Source organism: Lytechinus variegatus, chromosome 18, assembly GCF_018143015.1.
Source record: "Lytechinus variegatus isolate NC3 chromosome 18, Lvar_3.0, whole genome shotgun sequence".
Taxonomy (NCBI): Eukaryota; Metazoa; Echinodermata; class Echinoidea; order Temnopleuroida; family Toxopneustidae; genus Lytechinus; species Lytechinus variegatus.
This window is the reverse complement of record NC_054757.1, coordinates 20861185-20875599: the sequence shown is the minus strand read 5'-3', so window position 1 is coordinate 20875599 and position 14415 is coordinate 20861185. Positions and strand designations below refer to the sequence as shown.

The following is a 14415-nucleotide window of genomic DNA, read 5'->3' as shown; positions in this document are numbered from 1 at the left end:
GACTGTACTATCATGACTATCAATGACTCCAGCTGGCTGGAGACATGCGAAATGTAGATTGTGACATGGATAAGAAAGTGTTTTTTCAAACAAATCAAGTACATACTGAGTGAGGAAAAAACTTACTGAATTCAGACTAAGATATAGATCATTATAGTCAATCGAATCGATGTTGCATCTAATGTGGATTATTGGTCACTGGCAATTGATTCCATGGATCGGATCACCTCTCCAGCTGAACCGTTTCGCATGCGCTGATATGTATGTATACAGCACTATGCAATAGGCTCATTCGTCTGAAACTCACCCAACTTTGCCTTTTTTCCCCTTTCCCTACTCCTCCTACACAAACGATATGCCTCTATAGCACACAATGCAATGGTCATTTTGTACTACTTTCCCCCGAAATGGGTGATTAGATTCAAATTAACGGGGGGAACCATTTCCATTGACGAGTGGATACCAGGCGCGACCATGGGGTTTCGAAAAGCACCCTAAACAAGGGTAGTAAGTCTTTTCCAGATTATGAAAATGCATCCCTTAACAAGAATTTGGCTTATGAAACCGTACAAGACTTGTATTGGAAATAAATGCCCTTTTCAGTATTTTAAACATCGTTTTTGACACCCTAAACGTTACATAGGCCTATATACGTAACGTACTTGCCCACTCTTTCCCTTTTTACGCGTGCTCGCACCTGGTATCCACTCGTCAATGGAAGTGGGCCCCCGGGCGGCCTCTCGAGCTCTGGGAGGAACCAAATGTGGCTCTGGAAAGTCGCCCTAAATCGGATATGTCGCTGTTACCATACTATTTTGCACACTAACCGCAGATTGATGTTTCCGTTGCAGATGCAAAAGCTAAACAAAATCCTCATGTCACATAATTTAAATTGCAGGGCAGCCTTTTACGACGGGCCCAAAAGTCTCTTCCAAAATCAACTACCGTCGTAAATAAGCGTTCGCGTTCTCTAACGAAAGGTCGGGAACGTCAATGAGGAGACGACCATTGAAGTCCTCACCGATTGTGTGGCGGATATGTTTACCAAATTAATCAGGGTCTCTTTCGAGAAAGACGAGGCCATGAGGGTAAGGGTGTAGAGGTAACATAACATTACAAAATATGTGGTGTTTAACTGTTATACATAGAAGACATAGAAGACCATACAATCGTTGTTCTCCGGTGATTTGTGGTGTTAAAAGTTCAACACCCTGCATGCTACTACAACACCTTTGTGTTAAGAAAACAAATGCCACGGGTTACCTGATGCTGGTGAGACCACTGCAGCAGCAGCAGCTTGGGACCCTACCACCAAGTCAAATATCCAATCATTAGAAAGAGTTCAACGACAAGCTGCCAGATTTTGTACCGGTAACTATCGTAGGAAGGCTCTGATACTAAAGCACTCAGTGATCTTGGTTGGGAATCTCTCCAGACAAGAAGAAGAAACCTTAGACTTTGTATGCTATACAAAATGAACACCGGTCTCGTTGATATCAAGATGAATGAGTTCGTCCAACGGAACACAACAAGACCAAACATTCCTCCAGGTTAAGCACGATAAAGGACTGGAATAACCTCCCCTCCTCGATTGTAAATTGCCCCTCCCTCGAGTCATTTAAATTAAAACTGAAACAACTTCAATAAAACTCGTTCCACATACGTTGCGCTACTGTCCTCACAAAGTTAGCGTGGATGTGTCTCCCATCGACATTTTGCTGACCCAACTATTCAGATTGCTTGTTACTTTTACACATACATATTCCGTGCACACACCTTCTTTACCCGCCTCTCACATCTCCATTTTTTTTTTCATTTTATCTCTCAGATTTTTCCTGTATAACTTAAGCCCATCCCCCAGTATGTATCTTAGGGCAACCCAAGCCCTACCACGCCCCCTTTTAACTAACACGCACAAATCTTTTATTAGCACACACGATCTCAAAGTACAAACAAATATGCTTAAATTAGTCAAGAAAAACCGAGCGCACTAAATAAGTGTTCACTCCGCCTGCCGACCACCATCAAGATAACACGGGTTTACCCAACGTTCCGTACCTCGCATCACCGTCGACATCGCATACCGCGCCATCATGCCTCAGTACAAGCTCGTCTACTTCAATGTCCGTGGTCGTGCCGAGATCGCCCGACTTCTCTTCGCCCAGGCCGGAGTCGACTACGAGGACTGCCGTGTGACGTCGGATGAATTCAAAGCCATGAAGGGCGACCCAACAAGTAAGTGCATTATGATCATATCAATCAGTTTCTGCATCAAAGAATAACTTTCAAATGACTGAGGATGGGAAAAAAATGTCCCCAGGGCAGGAGGGGTGGGGGCTTTCAGATTAATGACCGAATTTATGATATTTCCAGTAGAGTAGTGGACAAAGGAAACAAGAGAAGAAGCGAAGAAATGGAACAAGAAAGGCAAGAAAGAAAAGGGGACATAGAAAATATACAATTATAATGATAACCTTAGGAATATGAATGAGGAAATTGCAAGCAACTTAAACACTAATGTTAACGATGGTTAACAACCCGAAGCCATTAATGGTCACCTATAGTTTAATTGCGTTGGACGGAGGGGCAGATCCAGGATTTTCCAAGGGGGCAAATTTTTCGGAGGAAAATTTTGACAAGCCCCTCCCCCCTTAAAAAAAGGAAAAAAAATCAAAAAAGTTTTCAACCACAAATTAGGGATATTTCGTACCCGCAAACAATTTGACAAGCCAAAAAAAGGGTTCAATTTCTAAAGAGGGGGCACATCTCTCCTTTCATGACATTATATTTCACATATTTTTTTTTTATTTTGCTTCTCAAAGGGAAGGGGGCACGTGCCCCCCCCCCCCTTGATCCGCGCCAGGTTGGACGTATCAATATCCATTCGCTTTTATTGGGATGTATAACTTCGTATTCAAATCATAATGTTAAGTCATTCTGGATTAGATCATGCTAACTAGAAAATAGTAGACGTTATTCGGTAACGCAATTACCTCAGTTCTCTCAATTAAACGATGATGACTTGCGTTTTTTCGCAAACATCAATTAAACATCCATTATACAGAGCTCCGAAGCAGTGTTATTTGATATGCACTTGTCTTTCTTTTCAAAGTCAGCGGTTACAAATAAATTTATTGGACTTTGTATTTTGCAAGGAAAGTTGGCGGAAAGGGTCGAGATCGAGAGGGTCTACATACAAAAAGTAGACGATAATTGGGCATCGAATATAGGCATGTTTGAGGGCAAGGGTGCTAGCTCCGTTATCATGGTTTTTACAACAAGATAAAAAAGGTGTCTTGATAACCATTCAGATAAAAAAAAGTATTTCAGTATATAGGCCTAAATTGGCAATGTGCACAGTATTGATTTTTTTATTGATTACTTTATTCGAGATTGATATAGACGTTGCTGAATCAAATCATTGTCCCAAATCCATCTGTGTGGCTTTTTTTTAGAAGTCCAGGTAACCCTTCACGATTCCCAAATGGTGCATGGCGCCATTGGTGGATGGATGTGGAAGTGCCCCCACCCCCCTCTCTCTCTACCCCACCAAGTCAGCCTATGCCCCACCCCCGGCCACACCTTCGGGCTCCAAAGTTGTCACGTCAACCGTGACATCTGCAGAATCATGGCATATCTACACACGGTGTGTATGTACTAGGACGACGCTCAAATTTTCTTTTTGTTTACTTTTCAAAGTGAAGCACGTCTGCCTGTTTGCTCATATTAATATCGGTCAAAGTTTAAACGATGAAAAGAGAAGGACATTGCATTTGTTCCATACTGCATGCATCTAGGTATCCTGGGTCATATCCAGGGGTGTGGCTCAAGGAAAAGTAATTGATATTTGCGGGAAAGAACGATGTAAACGTGTTTTAAATAACTGACGAATAAATATCGAATAAATTTATATGCAAGGGAGCGAACCGACCGAGCTTCCGATTGGGGCGTTTTTGCATTTTCTAATAAATGAGAAATTATAGGATTTCATGCACACTTTAGGAAAATATTGGTGAACACTTTTAGCGAAAAAAAGTATGAATGGTCGTATGCGGGGGGGGGGCTATTGGAGTGATGACTTTTTCCCCAATCTGCTGGTCACATTATCAAAAGGAAGGTGTGCTCCATGTGCCCATTTATCTGGTCAGTCCTGCATCCTCTAATCTGGGTTTTTGTCCTTTTTTTAATATGGTGTTTAACATTTTTAAGGTGTGAGGTTTTTTAACACTACTTTAAGATAAAGTGGCAGGTGGCATGTATACAATATCGAGTCTTTTTTTCTCGTTTTATTTTTCTTCATGTATAATGCCTGCAAGACATTAAATGGAGTACTTGTTTGTTGTCTTTTAAACGACAGATGGATGCCCGAACCTAGTCATTTTTCGGCATCAACAATTTTTCCAAACAGCAGATAGTTCTGAGGAACTTCGATTTAAGCTACACCTACCATTGTTCTCTTCATTAATTTTTTTTTACAAATATTTGAATACAAGAGTTGCCAAAGCTATTGCACATGTGTAATGTATGCCAATACATGTATCATTGCCTAACTACAACTGTAAGATATTTATGCCTAACTATATGAAACCACTATGACTCAACCAACCATTGTCATGATTGTCAGAAACCTTTGTAACTTGTAAATAAAAATCACTCCTCATCTGTACCTCAGCCAAGTCAGACGTGTATTTGAGCCTCCTTGTTTCCTCTTAGTAGAAACATCACATGGTGTCAGAAGTGGGATATTTTGAATAGTAATCTACTACAAGAAGATAATTGACTCCATCCAAATGAAATATATCCATCCCAAGTTTAGACCAAGGTCGGTTAGGCATTGGGTGCGGTATTAGCGGTTCAGACTGTTGGGCTTTTCGTGTAGTTTGACATGTAATGCATCTTGCTACCTTGTCTTCAATTTGTGCGCTCATCCCAGGCCAAAATAGGACTTGCCGCGCTCTTGCTTTAATCTTTACTATTCCTAAGTGCGACTGATGCAGGACATCTAACATATCCTTTTGTAGACAAGATGGTACTACAAGTCTGTTACCTTTCATGATAAGGCCATCAATTTCTGTCAACTCATCACGGAATGATTTGAAATCTGAGTTGCTTATCGGCAGCAGTCTGCTTAGTGCGTCGGGCACAAACATTTCTTTGCCTGGCTTCCATCGCAAATCTATGTCATATGACATGAGATGGAGCCTCATTCGCTGTAGTCTGGGACTAAGTTTATGCAATGGTTTGCTGAAAATCCCTATCAATGGTTTGTGATCGGTGAATATCGTCACCTTCTGTCCAAATATATAATAATTATATATACATATATATATATATATATACATCTGGATCAGCAACATGAAAATCCGACTTGAAACTTGCCCCTTTTGGTGGGGGGGTGCAGTTGAGAATAATAATACTTTCTGTACATGGCATACATGGTTCAGGAAAAATGAATAATCACATATGAACGAATAATGTGAGGAATGAAGAAATAAACCTTGAAAAAGTAGCCGCGTTATTTGTTTTCGGTGGGCAAATAAACTCCATTGTTACAGGCCTACAATCCTTGAGTATTAAATGTATTTAATTTCCGTGTCATTTACAAAAATGGGAATGATGGATATGGGGTTTGGGGCCAAAGAATGACGGATCTATAATTTCTAAAAAAAAGTCCTGACTTTTTTTAAATTGCCACACTCTCAAGGTAGTTATGGCATTAGGCCTACACACAAGGAAAATTTCAGCAAAACAAAATATTGTAAGATTATTAATGTAACATGTTAAATTTTATTATTTTTGCTTAAGATTATTCTTTGAGCCTGATGTTGCCATTATAAAATGATGAAATGTGGTCCATGACTGCCACATAATAAACCATAATTAAATAATGTGGCAATGGTAATTAGATGGAATGGGCAGTCAACCCAAATCAAATATAGCCAGGGGCCGAAGCCACTTGCTCCTGGGACTGATACAGGGTTTCCACCTTCACAGCCCGTACGGATGAAAGCTTTATGGTTCGTCATCCCCAAAGGGAGCCTGGTTAGCTAGGAGCCAAGCTAGACAAGCTAGTAACCTTGACTTCTATCCTCCCCTATACTGTTCCCCTTTGTTTACAAAAGATCTTGTGCAAATTTTCTGTCGAAAAAAATACATCATTGATGGATTTCCATAATTAGATGAGGTTGATCGGATCAATTGTAAACTTTGTATTGTATTGTATTAATTTAATCACGGTAAAACTTACATTCAGTCATAACAGACTGCTTTTCAGCAAGTCCGTGAACATTAAAAAACATGTAAAAGTGAGACAATACGAAAATATTTTAAATATTACAGTAACGCATAATATAATTAAGACATACATAATTAAAATGAAAAACAATGAGTAAAACTACATAAAACCGCAGTGCGAAGAGAAATCATAGAAATTCTCTAGCCCCCCCCCCCCCCCGCAGATGAATTAGAAGTCGATGGAATTAACTGATTTCATAAATAAAGAGAACTGATCCAGTTGCCGGGTATTACTTGGTATTTAAATAATTGAATACCTATATAGAGACCACCGTCCCTTATAAAAACTATTTGTAAGACGGTGGCACTGGGAAGTGTTTCATCAACATTTTTTGTTGTCAGATCTGACATCTTGGCTAGATTTGGAATGGTAGAGGCACTGTTACTATGATAATTGTCGGATAGAAACAGGACTTGTCGGATAAAACTGCCGACAAGTCCTTTCATCATGTTCAGGAAACGCTCCCCAGAAGTCTAGTCTACAAATTGAACCCACATCTGCTGCGTGTACCATAGCTGAGTCAAGGAGTCTGCATAGATTCTTCTTCTGTGTTGAATTCCTCCATTCACCGGAGAACTGCAAGCCTATAGTTACAGTACAGCATGGTAAAATAGCGAGCTATTAGTCATTGTTTGCAGCAGCTTGATCAACAAGGCGCTGTCTTGAGAAATGTAAATCAAACACATGAATTTACTGGTAACAGGAAACTGATACGAGACATTGCCAATGATACCAAGGAGGATAAGTCTAGTTCTTGCAACATGAAGATAGGAGTCTGTATTTGAAAAGCTTGAGAGCACTTTAATGGCATCCTCTGGAAAATGTTTCAGAAGATTATTCCCGAGATGGGTACAGGCTATGCATTCACTAACAAAGTGAAAGACAGTTTCCGCAGGTGCATGGCAAGCAGGACAACTTGGGTCGGAAACTAGTCGAGATCTTGCACAGTCGACTTTGGGTGAGATAGGTGCTGGTAAGAAGCTGAGCTTTCATAATGATGTCTATCCGGAGATGTGCAAACTTGGTCTACTGTGTCTAAAATGGCTCGCTTCGCTCACCCTTTCAGGCTGGTTGCTTCGCAACAGCGCGCTTTGCGCGCTGAAATCCCACCTCACGAGCCATTCAGAGTTTGCATAGCAGACTACCAGAAGCCTTTCATCACCAAATCCTGAACCTGTACCTCTCATTGAACAATACTTATGTAGTGACCCGATAAGAGATGACAAAATAATAAGAAGTGTATAATCATTGTTATTTCTAGACGACTTTAATAACAATTTCCTACTCCTGATATCGCTCTGTTTCACCTTACAGAATGTCCTCTTGGTCAGTTGCCTGTGCTCATTGTAGAAGGTCACCCACCAATGCCACAGAGTCATGCCATTGAGAGATACCTCGCAAGGAAATTCGGTAAAAACATTGCACCTTTTTTTTCGTAATGGCAAGGGCGGAAATCTCTCCCCAAAGGGAGGGAAAGCATGCAGGGGCTGGAAAATTTGACAAACAAAAGAAAAAAAAGTAATCACCCAAAAAATAAAGTCATCTTGTAAAAAAATGTTTTTCTTCGATTTTGAATGATGTACTTCTTTCCATCATAACAGACCCAAAATAGTAGGGGATATTTGATATTGTGTCCCCCCTGGGATTTCCGCCCATGCTTAAAGTCAAATAAATATTCTGTTTAATAAGAACCAAAACGTTGCCATAAGCCGGCGTAAAGATGGGAACTCACGAAAACTGAAAAAGAAGTAGAAAAAAATAAAAGGAAGAGAATTCAATATGATATAATTTTCTGAATATTATCTCAAAATCTTTCACAAATTACAATTTGATTTTATGAAACTTCGATTTTGTTTTGCAAGCTAGCTTTGCTTTCCCCATATACGTCATGTACCTCTTGAAAGGTTTGGCTCCTTTAGTCCTTACCCCACTGGTGTCAAATATTAGGGAGTTTTCGATTTGCACGTCGACTAGTGGACTGCGACGAAAATACGTCACAATAGTCTGCTATGTGTTGATGGTATACAAAGTCAGTCGAGCACATAATTGGAAGACACTGAGCATGTGCAAGCCATTTCTGACACGTCAACTTCATGATGACGACCGTGGATTTCGCTCAGATCCCGCTCGTTCGAAATGTAGTAAACGAGCAATCAAATCCTTGCCAAGTGGTGATTTACTCCTGACCAGCGGTTCTGTACACCGTACTTTCGTCGCAGTCAACTTGTCGACGTGCAAACCGAAAGCTCGCTAATGTTATCGTGTTCTAACCATTTCGTCTGATGGTATTGCGCGGTAGCAACTATTAACCAATCAAAACCGTCGTTTGAACTTTCAGATATGTACGGGAAGACTGCGGAAGAGACTGCCCGCATCGATGTAACGTGTGAATGCGTGGTTGATATCATGACCAGCTTTATGAAGATGTTCTTTGAGAAGGACGAAGCAAAGAAGGTCAGTTCCCACTTTCAAACAAACTAAGTGGCAATGGCGAATCTAGTTTTTTTTTAAGCTAAGAGAGGTGGGTTGACTAGTTGGTTAGACCATGACGATGGGCTGCAACGTACTGCGACCTACCCCCCCCTCCCTTCCCGTAGATCAGTCACTCTTCAGTCGCGACCCACCCCCTCCTCATTTTTTTAAGAAACGGGGGGGGGGGGGTTATCTCCCTAATCCCTATAGATCCGCCACAGAATGGCTTAAATTTGACGCTTTAATGTGCCTGGTACATGATGGGAGGACGAGGACGATATATTTCATCTTGTTATGTTGACTTATACACATTTACATCATGACGTGGTAGATACGTCATCTTGACAAGTCGACAACAAGTTGTACGTCAACTTGGCGATATACATTATCTTGTCATGCCGATATGAAACATTATAAAATGTCGACTTGACATGAAAGGCCTAACCCTATCCAATTATGTCGACATGTTACTTTATATAAGTCGACTTGCCAAGACAGCGTATCTCAGTGTCGACTTGTAACATTTGTAAAGTCGACTTGGCAACATAATCTATGAAGGCTCACAGGCCTAATCCATTTCCCGTAGACTCGTGTGTTAAAGTGGCACTTAAAAAGAATTCGTAAAAAATAAGTAGGAAATTCGAGGGTTGAATGTTTACTACCAGTGGATAGGATAAATGTCTGACATTCCCTATCTGACCAGAATAGGGTACCTCGACCGGCTCATTTTAAAAATAAATCAGCATCTACGAAGACTACACCTGACGGACCAAATTCATTACTTGAGAGAGTAAAATGACCCTAATTCTTCCGCCAGTAAAAATATAGTTCCATAGTGGTGAAATATCTTTCCAATTTGGAAAAAGTAAGTTCAGTAGGTGCCCTCCCTAGAATCAGTGTTAGATTGTCAGTAATATTCATTCATTTTTGTCAATCAGCAAAATCAAATTTAGAAATTGAGCAATGGGTCGGCTCGAACAAATATCTTTTGCCTGCTAGTTGTGATTAGGCCCGTGCGACCATGATGCGATGTCGACATGATAAGGTTATTAAGTTGAAATATTTCACAATCTAGGCAAGGAAAAAGAAAAGGGCATTTTCCTAAAAATAAATCTAAATTGTTTCCCAACTTAACAAGTGTCCCCCCCCCCAAAAAAAAAGCAAAAGTGTGGTGCACAACTGCCAGGCGAACCTCTCGATAAGAGTGTTAGATTTTGTTCATTCACCGCCAATCAATTTTGTGGTATTGAAACCTTCAGGGTAACTTTTACTCCAAATGAGGGCGTGGTACTTGATTGAAACCGATTGATATCGTGTAGTAGGTTTCACGGTACACCGTGTTCCACCATTTATCTTTTTTGGGGAAAGTGTTGATGTTGGTCCTGAAAAGGACCACCCATTCTCAGTGTTCCTTCTCAGGACAAACATTTGCCAAAGAAAGATACTATTCTTCGCCATGGAAACCTTCAGAAATTAAATCGACTGATTTATAATGGTGCTTTCCTATGTCTACACGTTGGCCCTGTTAAGCGGAGGTGTCTGGGATGGTAACTTAACCAAAATAACGTTCGTTTTGTTACACTCCTCCCCCCCGGGGTGGGGGTCCAAAATGAAATACATTTTGTAGTGAAACCTTTGTTTATTTTTTATGTTTTTGCTTGAATGTCAAATTCAAACCAGCACCCCCTGGGAAAACGCATTCCAAGGGCCCTGTTCGGTTCTATCAGAGTTGCTATAGAATCCCATTCATAATCGAATTTTAATCACTTTAGTGATGTCATTTGACATGTTTGAAATACAATGTATATCTCTATTATAACAAAACAGGCCGAGCTAGGAAAGAGCTTTGTAGAGAAGGACTCGGTAACTATCCTAACAGCCATGTCGAAGAAACTGGAGAAAGGAAGTGGATTCTTCGTTGGAGACAAGGTCAGTCATAAACCATAGCAAGCTACTACTACTACTACTTTACTACTATACTACTACTACTACTACTACTTACTACTACTACTACTACTACACCACTACTACTACTATACTATACTATACTACTACTACTACTACTACTACTACTACGACTACTTTACTACTTTTACTACTAATACATATAATACTGCCTCTACTGGAACTATCACTACTATATACTACTGCTGCTGCTGCTGCTGCTACTACTACTCCTCATATATACACTGTTAAAAAAAACCTGATTTTACAGAAAAATAAAAGAAGATTTTGCAGAAAGCAATACCAGAATCATTCTTTAAATTCATGAAACAGGAATTTTTCTGCATTTTAACAGAACAGGTCTGTTAGAAAAAGGGGAAAAGAGTGTTTTATTTAAGGAAATTTGTAAGATTACACACACCAAATACCAATTTCCTGTAAGATTACGCAATCTGGTAAGATTACAGGTGTTCTCGAGACTGCTGCAGGAACTTCTTTTAGTTTAAGGATAAATTTTCTAACAGTGTACTTCCACTACTACGTTTACTACTCAAATTACTTTTATATTAGCAATGTTTTTTTATATATATATTTTCATACAAAATCAAATTAAAGAAAAAACAACAATAATGCTGCATAAAAATATTCATTTCGTTGATGCAGAATTATAAAGAAACGGTTCATTAGAAATCACCAGAAAGTAATTTTCTAATGGGCAAATAGATCAATATCGACATATCTGTCTCTTTTTCTTTAAAGAGGGAGTTCACCCTACACATAATTTTATTGTCAAGGATTACAAAAGGGTTATTAGAATTCAATTTTCTTTATTTGTGACGTCATATGCGAGCTAGCAGCTTCCCCATATATTGTGTTGTTAAAAAGGAACAAAAACAATGAAATGCCATTTCTTTGAAAATAAAAATGGTTCTTATTGTTACTTCATTAAATCAAATTATTTCACACCCGCCCCTTAAAGAAAAAAGTCATCATTGGACATTAAACATAATTGAAATTAATGCATTTCTTATTTCAAAGCATATGGGACAGCTGCTCATATGATATTATGACGTCACGAATCAAAAACCTAAATTACTAAAATCTTTCATAACCTTTGATGGATTTCCCTTAAGCTACCACGAATATTCTTTATGTTTTCTTGTATTTTTACAACAAACCTTTCGTCAGGTTGATCTTCGCCTTTTAAGTTACATTTAGATTTATAGGCCTGTATTCTGAAGTCAGGTTTAATTATGCTCTAACTCTGTGCTAAAATTATGGGAAGCAAAAAGTGTCAAAACTTTTATTAAGTTGTAAGTTTCTTATATTTACTGTGCTCTTTCCTGATTCATCGATGGTGAAGACAATCATCTATTTATACTTCCTACTCATGGATGACTTGAGAGCCAAATGAGCTGAAATATGATATATCTACTGTTAGTGATTTACGTAACAATTGGCTATCCATACTTAAACCACAACTTTAAACCTGAGTTAAAGTTAAACCCGACTTCAGAATACGGGCCATATCGTCCTATTTTACATTCTTATCTTTTGTTTTAAATCTCACTATAGGTAACTCTCGCTGACATAGCAGTCTTCACTATGACCGAAGTCATTTTTAGGACCATGCCTAACGTAGCAGATAAGTATCCGGCCTTGAAGAAGTTCAGCGACCGCGTAAGAGCCGAGCCTAAGATCAAAGCATGGCTGGAAAAGAGGCCAGAAACCAATTTATAAATTCGAAAAAAGACTTCACTTAGGGAATGTTAGGAATGTAATATATGCACTATAAGATCGGGGCAAAGTTAGTAATTTTATAAATGAAAAATACAATTCCATTGTTATTGATGTGGAGCGTTGTGCCCCAGTGGATAAGTCTTTTGACTTTGAAACAGAGGGTCGTGGGTTCGAATCCCAGCCATGGCGTAATTTCCTTCAGCAAGAAATTTATCCACGTTGTGCTGCACTCGACCCAGGTGAGGTGAATGGGTACCCGGCAGGATTAATTCCTTGAATGCATGAGCGCTGAAAGGCAGCTCGAGCTAAAGCCGGGGTAATAATAATAACAACACGACTCGGAATAGAATATTTCTAGATAGATGGCGCTATATAAATGCCTATTATTATTATTATTATTATTGATGTTGTTTATACCATTGTATTTTCAATTGGTGTCATAGATATTTGGTTATATTACTATCCTATTATCATTTTCATTGTTACTATAATAATTAATATCCTAATCGATGTTAATGACAATAATGATAAATATGGTACTAATAAAGAAAGGAATAATAATGATGATTATGATCATGCGTGTGGAAATTACTGTTGCCATTATTATCAATTTCAGCACTATTATTACCATTATTATGATAATAAATCACTCAGGCCTTTGACCTCGGGTATTACTTTTGGTGAAGGATATTCACCATTAAATATTTATTGGTGATTATTCGACGCGTAAGGTTCACCAGTAGTTCTTAAAGTTCTTAACTTACACCTTTATGAAACACCCAACTGGAACCAACTGAAACACCCAACCGGAACGCAGACAGTGTCCCATTTTAGCGATCAATCGTATTCACGCTTGATTAACGTTTGATTGTCAATCGTATATTTATAGAAACATGTGCCACGATGATATGATGATTTGTGTTACGGGTCTCAACTTTTTTGTTCAATTTGAAAACAGTAATTATGATAATTTTTGTTCAGCCTCGTGAATTCTCCAAGGTGAAACCACTGCTATAGAAGTAGAGGTAGTTGTTCATGATGTGTAAAAAGATGTACAGAAATATGGGGAAAGCGAGAAAGAAGAAGAGTAGTTATTTTACACAAACTGCTCTTAAAGTAATAAAACTCATGATATCAAACGAATTTGTCTAAGTTTGTGAATTATTAAGTGTGATATTTTTATTCCATAACCAAGCAAACGTGCACACGCTGGAGATACCAATAGATATGCATAAATAATTTCAAAGAGAGATATACTAACGATTCCATTTGAATCGGACTAGAAATATCTAAATTGATTTCGGGAATGTTGATGAGCCAAACGATAAGCAGTGATGTCCCCGGGGGTGTTTCCTCTATACTCCTCAGGTCGTTGACAAAGAGTAAAATGATAAAAAGACGAAGTGAAAATTTAAAAATCTGGCCCAAGTTGATGATTGGACCGGAATGTGATCAGACGAAAATTAAAAGTAGATCGAGTGAATTTAACCATGATGGCCCGTATTTCTGAAGTCAGGTTTAACTTAGACCATGATCTAACTCTGTCCTAAAATTATGGGAAGCCAAAAGTAACAAAAATGTTATTACCTTGTATATTTTTTATGTCTACTGTGCTCTTTCCTGATTCATCAATGGTGAACACAGTGATCTATTTGTACTTCCTATAGACAATTATGAATGATATAAGAGCCAAATGAGCTGAAATATGATATCTCTACTGTTAGCGATTTATGTAACAATTGGCCATCCATACTTAAAACACAACTTTAAACCTGAGTTTAAGTTAAACCCGACTAAAGAATTACTGGCCAATGAGTTTTTGCACCGCGGAGCTGAACATTCTCAAGAACATAGAATAATGCATTGAAAATGCTTAACGAATAACAATGAACAGCTGGGAGGTCTTTGTCGAAAATTTGTGAAGTGGAACAGCAGATCGTCCCAGCTTTGTATCACCATATTAA

The 14415-nt window shown here is 38.8% G+C and overlaps 1 protein-coding gene across 1 annotated transcript; it reads left to right on the top strand.

Moving 5' to 3' along the window:
• Positions 1-1981: 1981 nt before the first annotated feature.
• On the top strand, positions 1982-12604 carry LOC121431703 (S-crystallin SL11-like). The gene is made up of 5 exons (XM_041629358.1): positions 1982-2235; positions 7610-7705; positions 8634-8749; positions 10595-10696; positions 12287-12604. The coding sequence occupies exons 1-5, from the start codon at positions 2094-2096 to the stop codon at positions 12449-12451; spliced, it is 621 nt and encodes a 206-aa protein (XP_041485292.1). The 5' UTR covers positions 1982-2093; the 3' UTR covers positions 12452-12604.
• Positions 12605-14415: the final 1811 nt, after the last annotated feature.

What these genes read in the sequence shown, in the direction of transcription:
- LOC121431703 (XM_041629358.1), top strand. Translation starts at nt 2,094, where the DNA reads ATGCCTCAGTACAAGCTCGTCTACTTCAATGTCCGTGGTCGTGCCGAG. An exon ending in CATGAAGGGCGACCCAACAA is followed by an intron (nt 2,236 to 7,609) that starts GTAAGTGCATTA and finishes TTCACCTTACAG; the next exon opens with AATGTCCTCTTGGTCAGTTG. An exon ending in ATACCTCGCAAGGAAATTCG is followed by an intron (nt 7,706 to 8,633) that starts GTAAAAACATTG and finishes TTGAACTTTCAG; the next exon opens with ATATGTACGGGAAGACTGCG.